This window comes from Trachypithecus francoisi, unplaced genomic scaffold, assembly GCF_009764315.1.
Source record: "Trachypithecus francoisi isolate TF-2019V2 unplaced genomic scaffold, Tfra_2.0 Lachesis_group3, whole genome shotgun sequence".
NCBI classification, from domain to species: Eukaryota; Metazoa; Chordata; class Mammalia; order Primates; family Cercopithecidae; genus Trachypithecus; species Trachypithecus francoisi.
In genome coordinates, this window is record NW_022681468.1 from 1,202,533 (window position 1) to 1,227,309 (window position 24,777).

Here is a 24,777-nt window from a genome sequence, read left to right on the forward strand (position 1 = left end):
CTAAGAGGGATCACGCTGCCTGCAGCTCTGGGGCGGCGGGGGGGCACCATCCACCCAGTGTGGCACACTTCATGTTCCTCTGTGTCCCCACCCAAATCTCACCTTGAATTGTAATCCCCATAAGCCCCACGTGCCAAGGGTGGGACAGGTGGAGGTGACCGGTCCTGAGGTGTTTCCTCCACACTGTTCTCATAATGAGCACGTCCTATGAGATCTGATGGTTTTATAAGTGTCTGGCATTTCCCCTGCTGGCACCCACTCCGACCTGCTGCCCCGTAAATAAGGTGCCTGCTTCACCTTCTGCCATGATTGAAAGCTTCCTGAGGCCTCCCCAGCCATGCTGAACTGAGTCAACTAAACCTCTTTCCTTTATAAACTTCCTCAGATGGTTCTGCAGTGCACCGCTGAGTGGCTGGACCCCAGTCCATCGGATCACCAGCTGACGGGCGTGATGACCGTCACAGACGAAGCTGCTGGGAACGTCTGCATGGGTCCATGCATGTGTGTGTTCACCTCCCTGAAGTCAACACTGAAGAATGGGGGTGCTGGGTTTCTGGCAACTGCTTCCTGGGGCTGCCACGCCACCTTACGTTCCCCCAGCAGCGTGTGGGTTCCTGCTGTTACACCTCATCCTGTTGTATTCCATTTGTTCCAGCCATCCTAGTGGGGATCAAGCAGTGTCTCACTGTGGTTTGGTTTACATTTCCCTAATGACCAGTGATAATGATCATGATGATCACGTACTTACTGGCTACTTGTGTGTCTTTGAAGAAATTTATTCAGAAAGATCCCTATCTTTTTTGTTTTGGAGATGGAGTCTCGCACTGTCTGTCGCCCAGGCTGGAGTGCGGTGGTGCGATCTTGGCTCACTGTAAGCTCCGCCTCCTGGGTTCATGCCATTCTCCGGCCTCAGCCTCGGGACTATAGGCGCCCGCCACACCTGGCTAATTTTTTGTATTTTTAGTAGAGACAGGGTTTCACCGTTTTTAGCCAGGATGGTCTCGATCTCTTGATCTTGTGATCCACCCGCCTCGGCCTCCCAAAGTGCTGGGATTACAGGCATGAGCCACTGCGCCTGGCCCCCTGCCCATTTTTTAATTGGACAATTCACTCTTCTTTGTTTTTGAGAAAGGGTCTTGCTTTGTTGCCCAGGCTAGAGTGCAGTGGCACGATCATAGTTCACGACAGCCTCGACCTCCTGGGCTCAAGTGATCCTCCCACATCAGCCCCCAAAGTGCTGGAATTACAGGTGTGAGCCACTGTGCCTGGTTCTGACCAGTGATAATCACTTTATTAAAATAGTTGGCTTAAGCATCTGCAATGGTGATGTCAACCACGGCTCGGAGCTCAATTCCAATGGAGCAATCAGCCTCACAATCCAGGATGGACCAGGCAGGTCCACGGGCCGCTTATGGATTCTCGTCTGGAAGTGATCCTGTGTCTGAGAACCTTCACAAGGTGTTTTTCTCTTAGTGATTCTCAAAGTCTTGGCAGGCATCAGAGCTGGTCCTTTCACTTTGAGATTCTTTTTCTCCGTGCCCCTGATAAGCCAGCACACACCTCCAGGGATTTTACATTGCGGCTGGTCAGGGTAATTCTAATTTAAGGAATCACCCCACCGGCTCCAGAGGTGTCCTTCTGGTGTCTTTAAAAGCCATGGCCGTGAGGCGGCTTCCTGGTCAACTTCTCGGCACAAGTGGCAGCAGTCAGGGCAGGAGTGGGCGGGCCCGAGCTCCGTAGCACCTGAGACTGCATCGTTCTCAAAGCAATGGACAATTCAGCTTTTAACTGGATTGTGTCTTTATTTTTCAGTTATAAGCATTCTTTATGTGTTCTGGATTCAAGCCCCTTATCACATACATGATTTGCAAAAAACATTCTTCTGTTCTACTGTTTCGCTTTCTTGATGGCACTGTTTGGAGCACAAAAGTGTAAAATGTTGCTGTGGTCCAGAAAAACTTACCTTACCTTTTGTCGCTTGTGCTTTTGGTGTCACATGTAAGAAACCCCTGCCTAACCCAAGGTGATAAGATTGGCCCATTTTCTCCGAAGAGTTTTATAATCTTAGCTCACAGATGGAGATACTTGATCTATTTCAAGTTTGTTTGTTTTTTCTTTTGAGATAGAGTCTCACTCTGTCACCCAGGCTGGAGTGCAATGATGTGATCTTGGCTCACTGCAACCTCTGCCTCCTGGTTTCAGGCGTTTCTCCCACCTCAGGCTCCCAGGTAGCTGGGACTACAGGCACCTGCCATGATATGATGCCTGGCTAATTGTTTTTGTATTTTTAGTAGAGACAGGATTTCACCATGTTGGCCAGGCTGGTTTCAAACTCCTGACCTCAAGTGATCCACCTGCCTCGGCCACCCAAAGTGCTGGGATTACAGGTGTGAGCCACTATACCCAGCTGATGCATTTTGAGTTAATTCTTGAATATGGTGTGAGGTAGGGGTCCAAATTCCTTTTGTTTGAGGCAGGGGCTCACTCTGGTTGCCCAGGCTGGAGTGCAATAGCATGATCTCAGCTCACTGCAGCTTCCACCTCCTGGACTCAGGTGATTCTTCCACTTCAGCCTTCCGAGTAGCTGGGATTACAGGTACATACTACCATGCCTGGCCAATTTTTTGTATTTTTAGTACAGATGGGGTTTCACTATGTGGACTTATGCAATCTGCCTGCCTCAGCCTCCCAGAGTGCTGGGATTACAGGCATCAGCCACCACAGCTGGCTGAAATTCCTTCTTGTGCACGTGGATATCCAGGGGTCCTAGCACCTTTCTTGAAGACTATTCTTCCCCAATGGATATCTTGACATCCTTGTTCACCATCACTTGCCCATAAATGGAAGGGTTCACTTGTGGACTATCACCTCCATTCCACTGACCTCTATGCCTGTCCCTGGGCCAGCCCGCAGAGTCTGGATTACTACTGTGGTTTTGTAGTATGTTTTGAAATTGGGAAGCATGAATCTTTTTTCTTCAAGACTGTTCTGTCTGCCCTGAGTCCTTGCATTTACATATAAATTTTAGCTGGTCAATTTCTACAAAAACACAGCTGGAATCTGATAGGCACCGTGTTGAAGTTGTACATCAATTTAGGGAGTATTGCCACCTTAACAAGACTGTTTTCCAATTCATGAACATATGACATCTTTCCACTTATTTGTATCTTCTTTCTTTAAAAAATATTTCAGAGTTTCACTGTATAAGCCTTACTCATTATAAAAATCAGGTTGCTTTTCCTCCTGGGTTTAGAGAGTTTTTAATATATCTATTGGATACAAATCTTTACCAGGTATGTTATTTGCAAATATCTTCTGTCAATCTGTGGCTTATCCTTTTTTTTTTTTTTTTTTTGAGATGGAGTCTCACTCTGTCACCCAGGCTGGAGTGCAGTGGCGCGATCTCAGCTCACTGCAAGCTCTGCCTCCTGGGTTCATGCCATTCTCCTGCCTCAGCCTCCTGAGTAGCTGGGACTATAAGCGCCTGCCACCACGCCCAGCTAATATTTCTGGATTTTTAGTACAGACGGGATTTCACCACGTTAGCCAGGATGGTCTTGATCTCCTGACCTCATGATCCACCCACCTCGGCCTCCCAAAGTGCTGGGATTACAGGCGTGTGCCACCACGCCCAGCCAGCTTTTCATTCTTTTAACAGTATCTTTCAGAAAGCAAATTTCTACTTTTGTTTATTGTGTTACAAAATATAAAACATAGTATTTTCCATTTTTATCTATTTTTAGGTGTATAGTTCAGTGGCATTAGTGCAGGATTTAAGTTTATATATATATATATATTTTTTTTTTTTTTTTTTTTTGAGGCGGAGTCTCGCTTTGTCGCCCGGACTGGAGTGCAGTGGCCGGATCTCAGCTCACTGCAAGCTCCGCCTCCCGGGTTTATGCCATTCTCCTGCCTCAGCCTCCCGAGTAGCTGAGACTACAGGCGCCCGCCACCTCGCCCAGCTAGTTTTTTGTATTTTTTTTAGTAGAGACGGGGTTTCACCGTGTTAGCCAGGATGGTCTCGATCTCCTGACCTCGTGATCCGCCCGTCTCGGCCTCCCAAAGTGCTGGGATTACAGGCTTGAGCCACCACGCCCGGCCAAGTTCATATTTTTTAAGGCTTAGAATCTATGTAATTTAAATTTTAGGCTTTTACATTTAGGAATATGATCCAGTCAAGCGGAATTCTGCACATGGTGCACACTGTCAAGCCTCAGTTTTTTTGTGAAAAGATACTTTCTCCGATGAACTTGGTAGCCTTGTTGAAAATCAAGCGACTCTCCAGGTGTGCCACCTTTCCCAATGAAAACCACAGAAGGCAGCCCTCAGCAGAAGCTTTCCCTGTGAGCCGAAGCTGAGGACTGTAGGGAACAGGCTTCACTCTGGTTCATCCTCACAGGACGGGTCCCAAGCAGAGCCCTGCTCTCCTCCTCACCAGACCCACTGTGTGGCGCCTGGGCACAGGGCAGCCTGGATGCCGGTGCTCTGTGGTCAGCCTGGGGGCTGTGAACGTTTATACCCCCAAAATTCCTATGCTGAAACCTGACCACCAAGGTGCTAGAATTAGCAGGCGGGGCCTCCACCAGGTGGTTAGGGCCCGAGAGCTCTGTCCTGCTGATTGGGCTCGGCGCCCTGGTGAGGGAGGCTTGAGGGAGGTTGTCAGTTCCTTCCACCACACAAGACACCAAAGGTGCCCTCTATGGGAAGCAGGCCCTCAGACACCAAATCTACTGGCACTTTGAACTTGGACTCACAGCCTCCAGAACTGTGAGAAATACATTTTGGTTGTTTATAAATTTCCCAGTCTAAAGTATTTTGTTATAGCAGCATGAACAATCTCAGACGGCTGTAATCCAGGCAGGTGACCTCATCTCACTGTGCATCTCCTGACCAATGAGGGTTGCTGTGAAGTCCTGGGCAGGGGGCAGTGCCAGGCGTGAAGCTCCCAGTGGCCAAGACACAGGTTCAGAGCTCCAGTGGAGATGGTCTGGTCTTTGCAGGAAAGGGATGGGTGAAAAATAAGGAAAGAGATCTCATCGCTCCATTAAAGTACTGTGTTGACCTGTGTGAATTTCACGCAAAACTGTGCAATTATCCCTATGAAAATGATGTCCTCTCCCTGAACAGTGTCTGTGATGTTGGCCCATCTTTTCACTGTGTGGGTTGTGAGTCTCGGAACCATAATCTGTGTAAATGAAATGCATTCTGGGACTCAGTTCAGTTGCCCATGTGAGTGCAGAATCCCACGGTCAAGAGTCAACCAAGAACATCCACCCCTGAACCCACAGGCGCTCGACAGGGTTCAAGGAAGCCCCAGGCCAGGGAGCCGACTTGGCCAAGTCCCATCTTCAGCTGGACTTGGGAATGTTCCAATCCAAGATGTAAACCAAGACACAGGGGCCCGAGGACCACTCCAGTAGCGGAGCTGCCCTTCCTCTGCAGCCAGCTGGTGATGTTACGCCGTTCCCAGAAATGCTGCCTGCCCCACCCGGCCACAAATCACCTGTTTCGGCACATGCACCTGACAGCCTCCCTGAGTGTGTGCCCCGGAGGCTGATCCGGGTGCATCCCGAGTATGTTAGGGCACAGCGCCATCTACAGGCAGCGTGCTCTCAGGCCGACAGGTGACAACACTGCTTCAGGGCTGAAATGCTTCAACACCACCTCTTCACTTGCGGTCCCGAACCCAGGCACGTTTTTCTTCTGACATTAAAGAAACAACAAAGGCTGGACGCGGTGGCTCACGCCTGTAATCCCAGCACTTTGGGAGGCCGAGGCAAGCAGATCACTTGAGGCCAGGAGTTCAAGACCAGCCTGGCCAACAGGGTGAAACCCTGTTGAACCCAGGAGGCAGAGGTTGCAGTGAGCCGAGATTTGAGCGTTTTGTTTTGTTTGAGACGGAGTCTCACTGTGTCACCCAGGCTACAGTACAGTGGCGCGATCTCGGCTCACTGCAAGCTCCGCCTCCCAGGTTCACTCCATTCTCCTGCCTCAGCCTCCCGAGTAGCCGGGACTACAGGCACCTGCCACCACGCCCAGCTAATTGTATTTTTAGTAGAGACGGGGTTTCACCGTGTTAGCCAGGATGGTCTCGATCTCCTGACCTCGTGATCCACCCGCCTCGGCCTCCCAAAGTGCTGGGATTATAGGCTTGAGCCACCGCACCCAGCTGAGTGTTTTTTTTTTTTCTTTTTGAGACAGGGTCTCGCTCTGTTGCCCGGGCTGGAGTGCAGTGGCCGGATCTCAGCTCACTGCAAGCTCCGCCTCCCGGGTTTACACCATTCTCCTGCCTCAGCCTCCCGAGTAGCTGGGACTACAGGCGCCCGCCACCTCGCCCGGCTAGTTTTTTTTTTTTTTGTATTTTGTAGTAGAGACGGGGTTTCACCATGTTAGCCAGGATGGTCTCGATCTCATGACCTCGTGATCCGCCCGTCTCGGCCTCCCAAAGTGCTGGGATTACAGGCTTGAGCCACCGCACCCGGCCTAAAAGATGAACATTAAAAACCCATGGAATGTCAACAGTGGAGGGCTGTCAGGTGGGGAGGAGTCCATGGGAACTCTGCACTTTCTATTCAATTCTGCTGTAAACCTAAAACTGCTCTAAAAGCTAAAGTCTATTTATAAAAAAACAAACACACAAACTAATGGTTACGCCCCCTGAAAATGACTTCCCAACTTCCAGTGTATTCACGATGTACTTCAGCAGAGACCCAGCGGGTGACCTGGAGCCTGGGAGGCAGTGCCACTGTGACTGCACCTCACAGTGATACTGGCAGGGCTGTGCAGACAGTGAGCGGCAGAACCAGATGTGGCCCAGAGACAGACTGCAGAGGCCTCCTCCTGACCAGGTGCTGCTGTAGACGTGGGGGCTGTGAGCAGAAGGCGCGGTGCACTCACCTCATCGGACACTTTGAACCTCCGCAGCAGCGCCACCACTTTCTGCTTGAAGTTTTGTTGCTGCAAGACAAGCAGTGTAGAGTCAGACCTGCTGCCAGAGCCGCAGACCCGCCACTGGAGCCACTTCCTCAGGCCGCAGGGAGGCCGCACCCAGGCCCGCCGTGGGAGGGCGGCAAGGCCTCAGCACCAGCAGTGCTGATGGATTCGCACGGAGCTCCCAGGAGCTTCCCAACAGGCCTGAGGTCTGACAGTTCCATTCCTGGCCAAGGGGGACCCGGGGAGGCGTGTGCAAACTCCATGGTTCTTCCAGAAACCTCTGCAGCCCTTCCCAGGCTCACAGGGCCCTTCCTTCAGCACCCCCTCCCAGGAAAGTCCCTGGCCAACTCCAGAAGGAAGGTGCTGGGCACCCATGTGGGGTGGGCAGGTGGGCGAGTGTGGGGTAGTGCGTGCTCCAAGAGCCTGAGCCCCATGGGCGCCTCGTGCCACCCTGGACTGCAGAACCTCGGCTCCAGCCACTGGGTGAGCGGGACCCTCAGCCACCCTCTGGGGGGCCAACCCTACATAGGCAGCCCATGCCCTCCCTCCACAGGAGCTGGGCCCCAGGGGGCCCTGGAATGGAGGGCAAGCTAGTGTTCAGCACAGTGGGGCAGATCTCCAGGCCAGCAAGACACAGCTTCACCACTCTGGAGCAGCTCGCCCATCCCTGGCACTGTCTGCCCACAGTACCCGCTTGAATGCTGCCAGAGGAGGCGGCGGTGTCTGGGCTGGCCTGTGCCCACGTCCCTCGTCAGCACCAGGCACAGGGCTCCCCCGCCACCTGCGCTGGCCTCCCTGGAACCATGCCTGTCCGTGGGGTGTCCAGGCACCAGGTGCGGGGCCCTCTGTGCCGGTGCTGGACATGGCCTCTGAGGAAAGAGCTGCCCGAGCTTTCCTCATGGAAAAAATGCCCGACAGCCCCACCAAGTTCCTGGGGACCGTGGGGCCACGTAGGCCAGATCCCAAACAAAAACGAGGGAACCAGCCCACTCAGGTGTATGTGGGCACCTGACAGGACAAAGGGGAGGATGGCCTCCCTGGGGCTCTGCACGTGGAGTGAGCCCGGCAGTGAGGCAGCATCCCAGCCTTGCTCAGGGCCCACTGGGCCTAGTGGCCACACAAGGCTGAAGCCAGGAGATGTGGTGGGGTGGGGGAGAGAGTGGCACCCAAGAGACTGGCAACCAGGGGGTCTGCCACGGGACATGCTGCTGTGACCTGGGATGAGATCTCACTTCCCACGCCCGTGTCCCCCACCACGCCCGGGCTCCCAGTGTCCTCCCCCACCCTCGCCTTCCCCAGCATTCAAAGAAGCAGTCTCCACCGACCCTGGTCATGGACGTCGTTCTTACAATCGATCTCCGCTGCTTCTTCGGCTTCCCCACATCAAAGTCGTCCTCGTCCAAGTCCTGCAGAGACACACGCAGTGGCTGAGGCCATGGCAGCCTGCACGGCGCCGGAAGGACCCTGCCAGCCTCAGCGTGGGCGATGGGAGAGGCCCAGCACTGAGAGCCAACCTGCTTCCCAAGACTCTCAGAGCCACCTGCACACAAACTCGAGCCCCTGGGGTCGGGGGACGAGAGACGGGCGGCCAACCAGGGGCCAGGCCTGCGGCTCACCCACCCTCATGAGGCCCTGGTGACGGCTGGTGAGGACCCCACAGACCCCAGGACACCCGGTGTGAGCCGGGAGAGGGCGCGGAGCCCCGGCCCCAGGTCACCTGCCCCTGCACAGCGTCGTCACTAGCCTCCTGCTCGGAGGAGAAGCTCTCATACTCCTCCTCAGAGTAGTTATCTGCGGAATGAACAGACAGAAGGGAGAGTGCCGTGAGATTCCACCCAGGAAACCAGGCGGTGGCCACCCCAGGCTTCCCTGGACACAGAGTTGGGGCAGCCAGGAGGTGGATCCATGCAGGACAGAGGGGCTCCAGACACAGGTGCTGTGGCCCTGAGCTCCCAGAGTCCACTGGCAACAGTCTAGGTTGGGGTTGGCAGCAAGTGGGGAGGGGCAAGGAGGGCAAAGGGGGCCACATGAACTGCTCCAGCCCCCACGGCCGCTCCTACTGGCTGGCATTTCAGCCTGGATTTGCACCAACTGGGTCCCCCCCCGCCTGAGGAGTAGGAGAGGCGCTGGTGACCCTGCTGGGGTGGTGGCAGCCGTGGCACCTGCCTATGCCGGGCCCTGCACCCAGACCAGCAAGGGCATCACAGTGTGACTCCACAGCTCTTTTTGAGGACACTCAGGACTCAGACCTCTTGACCAAGAAGCTGCAGCCAGGGGGGCAGAGCAGGGACCTGTGGCAGCCCAGGCCCCATAACAGCGCATGCCTCTGCTGTGGCTTCCAGACAGGAGAGCAACTGACACGTGCTCCAGACCCCCGACTCCTTAAGCCAAGCTGGATGGTTTCTGCCACCCGATGTGCCGTGGCTGGGAGATGGCCTCCCCACGGCAGGGGCAGGAGCAGGCTGGTACCGCACTCACCCGTGGACTTGGCCTTGGGGCCGGCCTGCATGGCGCTGTCCTCGTGGTCAATGGGCTGGCTGGACAGGGAGGCAATCCAGATCTCGGCTGCCTTGACGGGGGCCTCCTTGATGCTGCTGCAGAGGCTCAGCACCTGGCCGCCTTCAGACGGGTGCTGCATCACCTGCAGGCCAGGGGCACGGTTCTAGAAAGCGCCACGACGGGAAGGAGCCCGGTGCCCTGGTGTGTGGGCTGGGGTTTCTGAAGGGCTTTCTCTCTCAGTGACAGCAAGGGCAGACCTTGGCAGGGCAGCCACAGGGCAGGGAGCATCCAAGTGGACAGGAAACGTGGCCACCGGGGAGAGGGGACGGATACGAGAGGCGGACACAGGACCCAGGTGGACAGACGAGAGGAACATGGGAGCTTTCGTGAACAGGCCATAAGGAGAGGGCATTGGGCTGTGCTGGGAAGGCCAGTGCCAGGCACGGCCATGAGGGACTGAGATGGACAGAGAGAGGTGTCTGTGGCACTCCTGATCTCAGGCACACCTGCTGTCCACACAAAGCCACCCAGGAAGATCCTGGGGCCCCTGCTCCAACTCTGCCTCCACCCCTCCACCCACTCAAGACCTCAGCAGGAGCAAAACAGTGTGAAGCCGGCCGCCCAACCCACAGGAGTCAATGCCCAGGACCAGTGTCTGTGGGGGACCAAGGAGGAGCAGCCGGAGCACTCTCAGCCAGGCCGGAATCTCCAACAGCAGGAGACACCCACCAGGCCTGGCTCACAGGCCAGGTCAAGACCCTGTGTTGTGAGAGACTCAAACCAGGGAGTGGCAGAACAAGCCCCGGCCCCTCCTGCAGCCACAACCCGTGCCTAGGCATGGCCCCGCCGTGCCCCATGCCAGCCTCAGAACCACACGCCACAATGACAACTCTCAGACACTCACAGCCTTGGGGCCATCTGTGCTCTAGAAGCCGCCTTTTGGGACTATTGGTTCACATCCAGATGTTAGGATTTTATAGACCAGATTTATTTATTTATTATTTTTTTGAGACGGAGTCTCACTCTGTGGCCCAGGCTAGAGTACAATGGCGTGATCTTGGCTCACTGCAACTTCCGCCTCCTGGGTTCAAGCGATTCTCTTGCTCCAGCTTCCCGAGTACCTGGGATTACGGGCGTCCGCCAGCATGCCCAGCTAAGTTTTGTATTTTTAGTAGAAATGGGGTTTCACCACGTTTGTCAGGATGGTCTCAAACTCCTGATCTCAAACGATCTGCCCGCCTCGGCCTCCCAAAGTGCTGGGATTACAGGCGTGAGCCACCACGCCCGGCCCACCAGGTTTATTTTTATTGTGGGGTCCTGATTTGGGCTGCTAATTCTTCAGTTAATCAAAGTAAAAAAAAGTTCAGAAGTTTACATTTGCCCTCACCTTCATTTCAGAAAATTACAAAGGGTAGCTGGCAGCTTCTGCCAACACTCGCACCCACTGCTGATGCCCTTGTCCCACATACTCGCCGGGGCACACGCAGCCTCACGTACTTGGAGGCTGCTGTTGTCCGGGCCCCCAGCACCCTGAGTCGCCTTCTCAGAGTGACGTCTCACGTGGCAGGATCTCAGTGTCACGCAGGGGTGAGAACCTGTAAGCTCAGAAGCCCTTGTTCAGAAACGCTGAGTCCTTGCTGGGCATCCCTACAATGAGCTCAGTGGGGAGGGGACTGCTGGGCCGGGGTCCTGGAGGAATCAGGTGGGGCTCAGGCGGCGCTACACCGGCTCACGCCACCTTCCACGGGGCTCAGAGGGGTCCAGGCCCTTTTTCTCCCAAGAAAACTCTGCTCACTTCCTCCTTCAGGTGGGAGGGCAGAAAGGAACGGGGCCTCTTGACAAAGATGCTTTGGCCGGGATCCCTGCAGCTAGCTGTAATGGGAATGCTCTGCTGGGCCCGCAGCGGGCCAGGGGCAGGTTGTGGAGTAGCCCCCGCTCCTCTCAGCCTGTCGTCGACCTTTATGTGAACACTATTTTGATATCTGCATGCCCTGGAAGTCCCAGGCCCCACACTCCGGGCTGCCCGTTCCCCTCCTCCTGACAATGCTCCTTGATGCGTGCGTCCTCCTGGCAAGGGGCCAACCACCCCTGAGCTCGGCACTCCCCAGGGGTGCTGCTGGCTGGCAGGCAGGTCACTGTCCTGGACTGTGGGCATTCCCACTCCTGCCCCTGCTGACCCTGAGACCACCCTCCTGGGTTAGTCCAGCAGATGCTCTGTGGATGCTCAGTGATCCTCAGCAAAGGGCTGGAGCTGCCTCACCAAGGAGGGTGGCCCCAGGGCCCAGCTCCCTCTGCCCCTGACCCTGACAGGCTGCTCCCTCTTCCATTTTCAAATAGATTTGAGTGACATGGAAAATTGAGGCCGGGCACAATGGCTCATACCTGTCATCCTAGCACTCTGGGAGGTCTAGGCAGGTGGATGGCTTGAGCTCAGGAGTTTGAGACCAGCCTGGGCAACATGGCGAAACTGTCTCTACCAAAAACTATAAAAAATTAGTCGGGCATGGTGGCGAGCACCTGCAGTCCCAGCTACTGGGGGACTGAGGTGGGAGGATTGCTTGGGCCCAGGGGCTTGAGGCTGCAGTGAGCCAAGATCACACCACTGCACTCCAGCCTGGGTGACAAAGACCCTGTCTCAAAAAAAAAAAAAGAAAGAAAGAAAATTGCTCAGGATGTCACACTTAATTGTACAAATAGTATAATACAAATTTTGCGAAAACAAATAGTCATGCACCATGTAATGACAGAGGTATGTCCTGAGACATGCATGGTGAGGAGACCTCATCATCTTGCCAACATCACAGCATGCAAACCTGGGTGGTGCCGCCCACCACGCACCCAGGCTGCAGCCCTCACTCCACTGTGCTCTGCCGTACTGCGCTTTGCAGATCTTTTGTTTCTCACAGTTAAGGCTTTTGGCAACCCCGCACCAAGCAAGTCTAACGGCGCCACTTTTCCAACCGCAAGCGCTCACTTTGTGTCTCTGTGTCACATTTTGGTAATTCTCCCAATAGTTCAAAACTCTCACTATTATTAAGTCTGTATGGTGATCTGTGATCCATGAGCTACGGTGTGACTGCTGCGATTGCTTTGGGGCACCACGAACATCACCCATGTAAGACGGGGAACTGAATCAGTGGATATGGAATCAGTGCATTCTGGCTGCTCAGCCCAACGGCCATCCCCCGTGTCTCTGTCTCTCCTCGGGCCTCTCTCTTCCAAGACACAACAATACGGAAATTAGGCTAATTACTAACTCTACAATGGCCCCTAAGTGTTCAAGTGAAAGGAAGGGCTGCACATCCCTTTCAATGAGAACCTAGAAATGACTGAGCTTAGTGAGGAAGGCATGTCAGAGGCCAGATGGTGAAGGCGAGGCCTCTTATACTAAATCACCAAGCAGTGAATGCAAAGAGAAAGTTCCTGAGGGAAGGAAAAGTGCGGCTCCAGTGAACACAGGAGTGAGAATCAGCAAAGCAGCAGTCTCAGTGCTGATGTGGACAGAGTGAGTGGCCGGGATGGAAGATGGAACCAGACAACACTCCCTTAAGCCAAAGCCTCATCTGGAGCAAGGCCCTGACTCCCTTCACCTCTATGAAGGCTGAGAGGTGAGGAGTGTGCAGAAGAAGACTGGAGCTGGCAGAAGTTGGTTCATGAGGTTTTAGGAAAGCAGCCGTCTCTGTAACATAGAAATGCAACGTGAAGCAGCAAGTGCTGATGGAAAAGCTGCAGCGAGTTCTCCAGAAGATCCAGCTCAGATCATTGACAAAGGTGGCTACACTAAACAACAGATTTTCAACGTAGAAGACACAGCCTTCCATCGGAAAAAGGTACCATCTAGGACTTTCATAGCTAGAGAGGAGAAGTTGATTAGCCACCACACCCGGCCCATTCTTTTTTTTTGAGACGGATTCTCACTCTTGTTGCCCAGGCTGGAGTGCAATGGCACGATCTCGGCTCACCGCAACCTCTGCCTCCTGGGTTCAAGTGATTCTCCCACCTCAGCCTCCTGAGTAGCTAGAATTACAGGCATACACCACCATGCCCAGCTAATTTTGTGTTTTTAGTAGAGACGGGGTTTCTCCATGTTGGTCAGGCTGGTCTTGAGCTCCTGACCTCAGGTGATCCGCACCGTGAGCCATCACGCCCAGCCCACTAATTTTTTTAATGTTTTGAGACGGAGTCTCACTCTTCTTGTCCAGGCTGGAATGCATTAGTGTAATCTCAGCTCACTGTAACCTCCGCCTCCTGGGTTCAACCTATTCTCCTGCCTCAGCCTCCTGAGTAGCTGGGATTACAGGCGCCCACCACCATGCCTGGCTAATTTTTGTACTTTTAGTAGAGACAGGGTTTCACCATGTTGGCCAGGCTGGTCTCGAACTCCTGACCTCAGGTAATCCGCCTGCCTTGGCCTCCCAAATGATGGCATTACAGGCGTGAGCCACTGTGCCCAGCCTTTTGTGTGTGTGTGTGTGTGTGTTTAGCAGAGACAGCGTTTCACCATATTGGCCAGGCTGGTTTAGAACTCCTGACCTCAAATGATCTGCCCACCTTGGCCTCCCAAAGTGCTGTGATTACAGGCGTGAGACACGGCACCTGGCCCGGATTCACCATTCCTGATGCCATGAAGAACATTTGTGATTCATGGGAAGAGGTTGAGATATCAACACTGACAGGAATTTGGGAGAAGAGGATTCCAACTCTCTCATGGATGGCTTTGAGGGGTTCAAGGCTTCAGTGTAGGAAGGAACTACACATGTGACGGAAATAGCAAGAGAACTGGAATTAGAAGCAGAGCCTGAGGATGTGACTGAATTGCTGCAGTCTCACGAAGAAACTTCAGCTGATAAGAAGCAGCTTCTTATGGATGAGCAAGGAAAGTGCTTTATTATTATTATTATTTATTTTTTTTTTTTTTGAGACGGAGTCTCGCTCTGCCGCCCAGGCTGGAGTGCAGTGGCCGGATCTCGGCTCACTGCAAGCTCCGCCTCCCGGGTTCACGCCATTCTCCTGCCTCAGCCTCCGAGTAGCTGGGACTACAGGCGCCCGCCACGTCGCCCGGCTAGTTTTTTGTATTTTTAGTAGAGACGGGGTTTCACCATGTTAGCCAGGATGGTCTCGATCTCCTGACCTCGTGATCCGCCCGTCTCGGCCTCCCAAAGTGCTGGGATTACAGGCTTGAGCCACCGCGCCCGGCCTATTATTTTTTTTTAATTTATTTTTTTTGAGATGGAGTCTCGCTCTGTTGCCCAGACTGAAGTACAGTGGCGCGATCTCGGCTCACTGCAAGCTCCGCCTCCTGGGCTCACGCCATTCTCCTGCCTCAGCCTCCCAAATAGCTGGGACTACAGGCGCCCGCCACCACGCCCGGCTAATTTTTGTATTTTTAGTAGAGACGGGGTTTCACCATGTTGGTCAGGATGGTCTCGATCTCCTGACCTTGTGATCCACCCGCCTCGGCCTCCCCAAGTGCTGGGATTACAGGTGTGAGCTACTGCGCCCTGCCAAAAGTGGTTTCTTTTTTTTTTTTTTTTTTTTGAGATGGAGTCTCACTCTGTCACCCAGGCTGGAGTGCAGTGGCCGGATCTCAGCTCACTGCAAGCCCCGCCTCCCGGGTTCACGCCATTCTCCTGCCTCAGCCTCCCAAGTAGCTGGGAGTACAGGTGCCCGCCACCTTGTCTGGCTAGTTTTTTGTATTTTTTAGTAGAGACGGGGTTTCACCATGTTAGCCAGGATGGTCTCGATCTCCTGACCTCGTGATCCGCCCGCCTCGGCCTCCCAGAATGCTGGGATTACAGGCTTGAGCCACCGCGCCCGGCCTGTATTTTTAGTAGAGACAACGTTTCACCATATTGGCCAAACCAGTTTCGAACTCCTGACCTCAGGTGATCTGCCCGCCTTGGCCCCCAAAGTGCTGGGATTACAGGCATGAGCCGCCACGCCCGGCTTTAGCAATATTTTAAAATCAATGTGTATGTATATTTTTTGACGTAATGCTATTACACACTTAACAGACTACAGTACCATGTAAACATAACTTTTTTTTTTTTTTTGAGACGGAGTCTCGCTCTGTCGCCCAGGCTGGAGTGCAGTGGCACGATCTCCACTAACTGCAAGCTCCGCCGCCTCCCAGGTTAATGCCATTCTCCTGCCTCAGCCTCCCTAGAAGCTGGGACTACAGGCGCCCGCCACCATACCCGGCTAGTTTTTTTTGCATTTTCAGTAGAGACGGGGTTTCACTATGTTCGCCAGGATGGTCTCGATCTTCTGACCTCGTGATCCGCCCGCCTCGGCCTCCCAAAGTGCAGGGATTACAGGCGTGAGCTACCGCACCCAGCCTAACATAACTTTTATATGCACTGAAAAACCACGAAATGTGTGTGACTCGCTTTATTTCAATATTCGTTTTTACAGGGATGGCCTAGAACTGAACACGCAATATCTTCAAGGTCGGCCTGTACGAGAGACAGACTCCCGGCTCCTAGGCCACAAACCTGTAAAGCATGTGGCTGTACTGAAAACTGCAGGCAATTGTTACACTCAGTAGGGATTTACGTGTCTAAACACATTCAAACACAGAAAAAGTAGGCTGGGCATGGTGGCTCATGCTTGAAATACCACCACTTTGGGAGGCCCAGATGGGCAGATCACTTGAGGTCAGGAGTTCAAGACCAGCCTGGATAACGTGGTGAAACCTGTCTCTACTAAAAATACAAAAATTAGCTGAGTGTGGTGACGAGCACCTGTAATCCCAACCACTCGGGAGGCTGAGGCAGAAGCATCACTTGAACCCAGGAGGTGGAGGTTGCAGTGAGCCGAGATCATGCCACTGCCCTATAGCGTAGTGACAAAGTGAGACTAGTTCACGAAAAAATTTAAAAACAAAAAACAAATAAAAAAGCATAGTAAAGGCCGGGCGCGGTGGCTCAAGCCTATAATCCCAGCACTTTGGGAGCCGAGACGGGCGGATCACAAGGTCAGGAGATCGAGACCATCCTGGCTAACACAGTGAAACCCTGTCTCTACTAAAAATACAAAAAACTAGCCGGGCGAGGTGGCGGGCGCCTGTAGTCCCAGCTACTTGGGAAGCTGAGGCAAGAGAATGGCGTGAACCCGGGAGGCGGAGCTGGCAGTGAGCTGAGATCCGGCCACTGCACTCCAGCCTGGGTGACAGAGTGAGACTCCATCTCAAAAAAAAAAAAAAAAAAAATAGCACAGTAAAAATAAAGCATAAAAGATATAAAGTGGTGCCTGTGAACAGGACACTGATGACCGCAGAGCCTGTGGGGCTGGAGGTCGTTCCGGACGAGCTGGTGGGTGAGTGAGTGACGCGAAGGCCTGGGACGTCGCCATGCACCACTGTGTAGGGGTGGGCGTGCGTGTGGCCAGGCCCAGGACACTTGGGCCACATTGAATTCATAGTGATAAAGTAACTGTGCTATGGTGTTATGATGGCTACCACGTCATCAGGAGACAGGAAGTGTCCAGTGCCATCGTATTCTCACAGGGCCACCATGGAGCCATCGTATTCTCATGGGGCCCCCATGGACGCACAGCCTATGCCTGACTGGGCTGTCATCAGCAGCCTGTGGCCGTGCAGACACTCACAGAGAAAATGAAGGGGATCCAGCATGCAAACGGTCAGGGTGACGCTCCATTCTATCCTTACCCTGAGGTCTTCCTGTGTCCCACCGTGAGCTGCCTGTCCCTCACAGGTGCCCTTGGGCTGGACCTGGCCCAAGTGGCACGTGCAGCTTGTGGCGAGGCCATGAGAGGGAGCCCAGCTGTGCAAAGAAGCATGGCTGCTCCCTCAGCCACCATCGCACTCCCAGGTCACCCCTACGCCTGGTCATGGTTCTGTCAACCTTCCTGTCTTGTCAAGGAGCCCACAGGCCCCAGCCTCAGACAATGGCCACCAGCTAGCACGCCTGCATCCCCCAGGCTGGGGCCTCGGCGTGGTCTGGCCACATGCACGCCCACCCCTACACACTCCCTCAATGGGTGCTGGGGTGAGTGCCGAGAGCCACACCATAGGAGAAGCCCCACGTCTGTCCCCATCGCACGCCTGCCTCTGCAGAGCTGCCTCTGAGAGGGACCGCCCGCAGTCAGCTCAACCTTCCTGAGAGGTGGCAGGCAGAGGCGTGTGCCAAGCAGGCCCTGGGGCTGTGGTCACTCCTGATGGTCTCAGCCAGAACTGCTGGTCAGCCTGCAGACCTAAGCCGCCCCACGCTGGTGTTTAGTTCATGGCACCTGTGAGGCCCGGTCCCTACCCTGGGCCACCTTGGATTCCACTTCCTCAGCCTCAGAGTGAGGGCTGGACAGGCCAGGGCTCTGGGCTCAACTCACTCAAAACGAGCATGCGGTGAGGGCAGGGATATGATGTGGCAGGGCCCAGGCTGCTCCCAGTCCCTCCTGCCCCGAGTGTGCACCCATTTGAAGGGAGGTGACACCTGTGTCCCCACGGCCATCGCCTTCTGCTCTCCCCACAGCCCGGAGGCCCTGGGCAGGTGCCCCCCGCATCCTCTCCCACCACACTCTCAGCCCTGGCCTCGAGTCCACCCAATGGCCCACCTCACCCCATACTGTGCCCTGAAGGACCCTTCCCTCCAGCCGAGCACTACTCTCAAATGCATGGCGCCAGCCTCACCAACACCCCACTCTCACAACAGTCCCTATGGCAGCACCCATGCCCTCACCCCCGCCTCAGTCGTGCAGTCTCGGAGCCACCAAGCCCCCATGGCACAGCTGCCTGAGCCCACCTGGTGAGAGCCCCCCACCTCCGCCACCTGCATCCTCTGTGCCCACAGGGCTGTCCTGCCTCCGCAATCTCCCGCGCTCACACTCTCAACACGCCAGCAACGCTCACAGGTGGGAGCCAGCCCCAAAGGCGGCAGGACGCAGTGAGCCCATGAGCCGCCCTGGTGCTCGGGGACACATGGGAGGGCCCAACTAGATTCTGGGCCCAGGCCGCCAGTGGAAGGTGGAAGGACGCCCTGAGGACCTGGAGGAGCCGGTGGAGGGGAGAGCGAGGAGCAGGCAGACGACCTCGGCTTTGGAAGCCACAGGTGCAGGGCGAGGGAGCCTTGGGCTGGGGCCACAGGCTCAGGGGCGGGGCACTGGGACTACATCCAGGGGTGGGGCTTTTCTTCCAAGAGTGAAGAACAAGCAGCAGGCGATGTGGCTGGTGTGGCCTGGGGTGGGGGAAGGTTGCTCCAGCCTCTCCCCAGGGATCAGCAGGGGACAGCCCAAGGCTGGGAGGGCAGGCGAGGGAGGGGCCTGGGAGCAGAGGCTAGCGTTCAGGGCAAGGACGCCCAACACAGCGATGAGAGGGGCGCCAGCGTGGAGAAGGGCAGGGAGGAGTGGCCTGGGGCGCTGCGGTGCAGGCAGGGCTGGCAGCCCAGGAGCCTCAGCACTGAGAGATGTGGGCGGAGCGGCCCGGGGGCGGGAGTTCACAGGGACTGGCAGGGATCCCCAGGACATCACCTGCATGGCTAATGGGAAACAGAGCCTACATGACCTCCCCATGGTGCCCGGACCCTCCTGCTCCACAGGAAGCATGCGGCAGCTCCCAGGAGGCTCTCACGGCCCAGAGAGCATCCCTGAGCCACCTGTTCACCCATCGCTGAGCCTGCAGGAGGGAGGCTGGGATGACAGGCAGCTCCAGGCCACCAGAGGGGTCCCAGGGCCCTGGGAAATGCAGCCTGGAGGCCTGGTCCACCCATGCCATCCGTGGTTTGCCAAAGGAACCCGGAAGACTGCAAGGCTTGTCTGAGGCCATGTGGCGGCACAGAGAAGTGAGGCCTCGGGACGCCACTGCTGCTTCCTGTACCGTCCACGCTCCCATCTCCCGGGGCAGTGGGGAGGGCTGAGCCCAGAGTGACGCTTGGCGCTTGTCCTGGATGCGTAAGAGGGGGTGTGTGATGAGCCGGGGGACCTAGCACTTGACCTGGGAGACAGGAGGCCTGCAGGCTCCAGGGGGGTGTGGGGGAACCAGCTACAAGTGGGCACCCCCCCTGTCCTAGCCCCAAGCCCCAGGAGCAGGAGGACCCAGCAGGACGAAGAGGGGCTGGGGGGCTCTGGCAGCTCCGGCTCCCAATGAGGGGCTGCCCTGGCTGACCTTCCCAGGCCCCAGGCAGGCAGCGACACAGCTTCACATGCCCTAAGCACCACTCACGCCGTAGCCCCTTGACCCCTGAACACAGGCCCACGATGGGGAAAGTTCTGAAGCAAAAGAGGCAAACGGGTCTGGGGCCCTGGGCTGCCCCTTCTCCCAGAGCCAATCTCGCAGCCCCAAAAGGGTCCATGAGAAAGTCCGAGGCCTCAGCCTGGGGTGTCTTCTCCCACGCCCCTACACCCCACCACGGCCTCCTCGGAATGCTGGGTCCTCTGGAACAAGGTGGGCTGCTGCTTGGCTGCTTCTTTTCCTTTTGAGGTACTTCCCCTTCCTTCCCCTCAAGGGAACTCCAGCCACCCCCTCTGACCTCTGGGTGTTGCCCCCGCCCTGCTCAGGTATGGTCGGTAGCCCCTGCATGGAGCTGACGCCTGTCCTGCTCCTCCTGCTCAGCCAATCCTGGGCCAGAGCACGTGCTGAGCAGGACACGGACATGAACCCATCGCAGGAGGCACCCGCAGTGCGGGGACGGCGGCGAAGCCATCGCAGGAGGCACCCGCAGTGCGGGGACGGCGGCGAAGCCATCGCAGGAGGCACCTGCAGTGCGGGGACGGCGGCGATTCCTCCACGGAAAGGACTCCAGAGCAGCCTGACCCAAAACCCAGCCTCCCCTGAAGGGCAGGACAGGCGCATTAGAGGGGAGTGCACAGGGCTGAAGGCATGTGGGGAGCCACGCTGGGCGGCAAGGGAAGGTCCGAGAGGGAGCACCACCTGGGGCCACACCTGGCCCTTACGGCAGAGCCCAGCCGCCAGGCTCCTCTCATCATTTCCATGTGATCCCTGGACATCTGGACCCGGGAGAGACATCTTCCACGGGCAAATGCTCTGGCGCCCAGGTGGCCAGCCTGACGCAGGCCACGCCCGTCGGAGCACTCACCTCAGCCATGCTGATGGAGCCCACAGCCAGCGTCTTGTAGCCCAGGATGGTTCTGTTCTTATAGCGCTTTCTGCGCTGCAGCATGATCTGAAGCTTGTTGCCTTCCCTCTTCAAGAAGTGAGGATACTGTGGGCACAAGTGTGAGTGGCGGCTGAGGGTGTACCGGGGCCCCAGGCAGCATCACGGCCTCCGATGGCCCAGTCACTCTGCAGCCTGCAGCCAGGCCAACCTGCTGCTCACGCAGTCAGAAGGGCACCCACAGACGGGCCCTCAAGTTCACTCCAGGGGCACGCTGGTCCCCAGGGCCCTTCCTTTACCCAACACAACTGAGAGTGAGCCAGTCGCTAGGGCTCAGGCCCCAAGGGCCCCACTCCACGCTAACGGTCTCGGCAGGCGGACGAGGACTATGTGCTGCAGGGTCCGGGATAGCTGAGCGCGCCTGCGGACAGTCGGAAACAGCACGGCGGCTCACGTGCCTGAGGCCATCAGCAAGGTGTGACCCAGGATGCTTTAACGCAAGGGGCACACAGGGTGGGGAGGGCTCTCCCTCCAAGGCCCCCTGTGCACCCAACTTGCCTGCATGTCTCACCATAGGCTCCCTGTACAGCAGGGCTCCAGCAAGCTGATGTTCACAAGTATCTCTTAGATACAGATAAAAGCAGTTTAAATACTTCAGGGAAGATGAGGCTGTTCACCATTCTCACCGCAGTGGCGCTGGCATGTTCGTGCACACCTGTCAAAACCCACTGAACCACGCACTTAAAAAAGGAGCACTCGGCCGGGTGTGGTGGCTCACACCTGTAATCTCAGCACTTGGGAGGCCAAGCCGGGCGGATCACCTAAGGTAGGGAGTTCAAGACCACCCTAGCCAACATGGTGAAACCCCATCTCTACAAAAATACAAAAATTAGCTGGGCATGGTGGCAGGCGCCTGTAATCCCAACTGCTCAGGAGGCTGAGGCAGGAGAATCACTTGAACCCGGGAGGTGGAGGTTACAGTGAGCCGAAATCACGCCACTGCACTCCAGCCTGGGGGACAGAGTGAGACTCTGTCTCAAAAAAAAAAAAAAAAAAAAAAAAACCATCATACACTCTGGAAATGGAAATTATCCTTCCATAAGCCTGACTCCTCAAAACAGAAAAAAAAACTCAACTCCAAAACTCAACTGCAACACCCCAGCTGCTGTGTAACCAGCTGGGGGCTTCAGAACTAGGTCCAAGCCCAGCAGGTCCCTACGAAGCCCCAGCCCAGCTCACACACGTACACTGAGAAAAGAGGGCTTCTAATGAATTTGGAATGCATGGACATGCATACACTATTAATCTTAAAGCAAGTATATTAAGCCAGAAGAAGATACACCTGCAAAACTTACACAATGTCAATCTCCTAACGATGAAGCAAAGAGATACCAAAGGTGGGCGCGTGGTCATCCGGGCCAGCCTGGGGCTGCTCTGGGCCGGCCCTCCCGCCAACACCCTGGACAGTCCAGGGGAGGCTTCTCTGCTCCATTCCAGGGCGGGCCTCGGAGGCACCCAGAGCCAGGCAACACTGAGTGGACAGGCCCTGTTAACTGCTGGGCGCAGCCAGAGACTCCAGGGGCTCTGAACTTCAATACTGAGGTTCCACATATTTTCCCTATCTTTTTAAATAGAAGAGCAAAAGAGCCTGGACTCGATAAGTGGTTTTTTTTTCCCCCCTCATTATTACATTCTCTTTTTTCTTCTTCTTTTTTTTTTTTTCTTTCTGAGATGGAGTCTCACTCTGTCCCCCAGGCTGGAGTGCTATGGCATGATCTTGGCTCGCTGCAACCGACCTCGACCTCCTGGGTTCAAGTGATTCTCCTGCCACCTGCCTCGGCCTCCCAAAGTGCTGGGATTACAGGCGTGAGACACCACACCCGGCCTTTATCTACGATAAAGAGAATGTAGGCCGGGTGTGGTGGCTCACGCCTGTAATCCCAGCACTTGGGAGGCCGAGGCAGGTAGATCACACAGTCAGGAGTTCGAGACCAGCCTCGCTGACATGGTGAAACCCTGTTTCAACTAAAGATACAAAAATCAGCCGGGCGTGGTGGCATGTGCCTGTAATCCCAGCTGCTCCGGAGCCTGAGGCAGGAGAATCGCTTGAACTTGGGAGGTGGAGGTTGCGGTGAGTTGAGATTGCACCAGCCTGGGTGACAAGGAGAGACTCCATCTCAAAAAAAAACAGACAGACAAAAAGAAAAGAAAAGAAAAAGTCAACCTAATAAACCAAAGCAAATTTTCTAATCATTTAAGAATAAACCATAATCAACAGAAGATCTGCGGTAACATAGGACACTGGTGGCAATTATGAGACAAATGCTCTCACCCTAGCAGACAGTGACGAGGGGGGCCCGTCACCCCAGGGGACAGTGACAAGGGGGGCCCGTCACCCCAGGGGACAGTGATGAGGGTGTCCTCGCCACTGGTGAAAGACTCACCTGCAGGGAGAAGGTCAGGGCCAGGTCTGTCTCCACTTGTCCACTGGGGGGCAGCACAATCTCATGGGACCGCAGGATCCGTTTGGAGCCCTGTGATTAAGCAAGAGCTGTTCTAGTTCAAAGGACTGCATCTCAGAAGGAAACAAGGCAAAGATGCCATGACTCCTGCACCTCAAACTGGCAGGACGGCAGCCCTGCAGTCTGGGGGGTAGTAGGCACAGGCTGGGATAACTCTCAGAGGTGCCCCGGCATCTTTCCCAAGAAGCTTAAAAACATCGAGACCCTTTGGCCCACAGGTTCCACCTCCAGGAACCTGCCCTAAGACATGAGAGAGAAGCCAGGAGTGGTTCCTGCTAAAGTTAACACGATCACAAAACAGATTCCACGACCAGATGCAGCAGCACCTGACTGCGCTGCCCAAGTCTGCCTGGCAGAACAAATCTGGGAGGCACCAAGCCTCTTCTGGTTTTGGTTTTGAGAGGCAGGTCTCGCTGTGTTGCTCAGGCTGGACTTGAGCACCTGGGCTCAAGCAATCCTCCTGCCTCAGCCTCCTAAGTAGCTCAGCCGACAGGCGTGTGCCCCATGCTTCGCTTAAAGCATTTTTTATTTTTTATTTTTTTTGAGACAGGGTCTCACTCTGTCACCCAGGCTGCAGTGCAGTGGCTCGGTCTCAACTCACTAGAGCCTTGACCTCCCAGGCTCAGGCAATCCTCCAGCCTCAGCCTTCCTAGTACCTGGGACTACAGGCATGACCACCACACACACACACACACACACACAAAAATACAATACTTTTGGTATTTTGTTAAGAGACAAGGATTAGTCGTGTTGCCCAGACTGGTCTCCAACTCCTGAGCTCAAGCAATCCACCCTCCTCCTCGGCCTCTCAAAGTGCTGGGATTACAGGCATGAGCCACTGTGCCCAGCCTAAAGCATTTTCTAAAAAGAAGAATGATCAGCGCTGACTGGTCCTCTCAGAGAATAAAATATACAGAGATACGATACTTAAAATATGGAGAAGCTGTCACAAAAAGGAGAGTAGTAGAAGCCTAGATGTAGGTGTAGGAAATGCATGACCACCTGAAAACACAGTTTATACCCAGTGATCACGCTTCAGGCCAGCAGGAGACATCATACACACCTATGCTAAATGGATAACGAGTCATTTGGATGAAAGACAACAGGACCCCAACAGCAAACTTTATATCCAAATAGATTCCTAATGGATTGAACGTGCTTATTGCACTGTTGTTTTACATGGAACCATCCTGACAAGGATGAGCTCGGGGACCTCGTGCTCCGAGAAACAAGCAGCCACTGTGGGGTCCCAGGCACGAGGCTCCCAGAGGCCGGTGCGCAGGCCACAGTGGATGAGAGGTGCCAGGCGGCTGGAGGGCAGGAGGTCCAGGACAGACAATGGGAGCCCGGGGACAGCCCAGGTTCGGGTGGGAGCAGCGGGCCCTCAGGACAGGTGTGGGTGGCCCGCATGGCCATATTCGGGCTCCATGAGACGCCCGTCAGGGGCTCTGGTCCTATCCTTGCGCTGGGGCCTCGGGTGCAGTGCGGCAAGAGGCAGCGCGGCTCTCCTCTCCCCAGGTGCCCCTGCTTGTGGTCTGGGCTCTCCCTGCTCTTCCCCTTGACCCTTCAGAGATGCTTCCCTGCAAATGTGCTCTGCATCGGGTCCCTCTTAGCATCCCCCCTCAGAGGACCTGCAGGGACCCAGCTGTGTCAGGAAAAGGAAAGTGGTGCCGCCAGCCGGGGAGGCGAAGGTGCCCACCAGAGAAGGCTGAGGAGCAGGTGGGGCCGCGGAACCAGGCTCCCCCAACAGGGGCCTG

At 55.4% G+C, this 24,777-nt stretch overlaps 1 protein-coding gene across 8 annotated transcripts in view; it reads right to left on the reverse strand.

Moving 5' to 3' along the window:
• The window catches only part of PACS2 (phosphofurin acidic cluster sorting protein 2), an 82,315-nt gene that overhangs the window by 19,465 nt on the left and 38,073 nt on the right, over window positions 1-24,777 (reverse strand). For 6 of the 8 annotated variants that reach the window (XR_004432217.1, XM_033191033.1, XM_033191028.1 and 3 more), the window contains exons 3-8: window positions 22,943-23,032; window positions 20,481-20,606; window positions 9,412-9,574; window positions 8,651-8,724; window positions 8,259-8,339; window positions 6,898-6,957 (exon numbers count right to left, since the gene is read on the reverse strand). Coding sequence is in view for 7 of the 8 variants with exons in the window: in XM_033191033.1 (XP_033046924.1) it covers window positions 6,898-6,957; window positions 8,259-8,339; window positions 8,651-8,724; window positions 9,412-9,574; window positions 20,481-20,606; window positions 22,943-23,032 (594 nt within the window). In the remaining variant the exon portion in view is untranslated. The remainder of the gene's footprint in view (window positions 1-6,897; window positions 6,958-8,258; window positions 8,340-8,650; window positions 8,725-9,411; window positions 9,575-20,480; window positions 20,607-22,942; window positions 23,033-24,777) is intronic. The other 2 variants (XM_033191030.1, XM_033191034.1) reach the window with 1 other exon arrangement.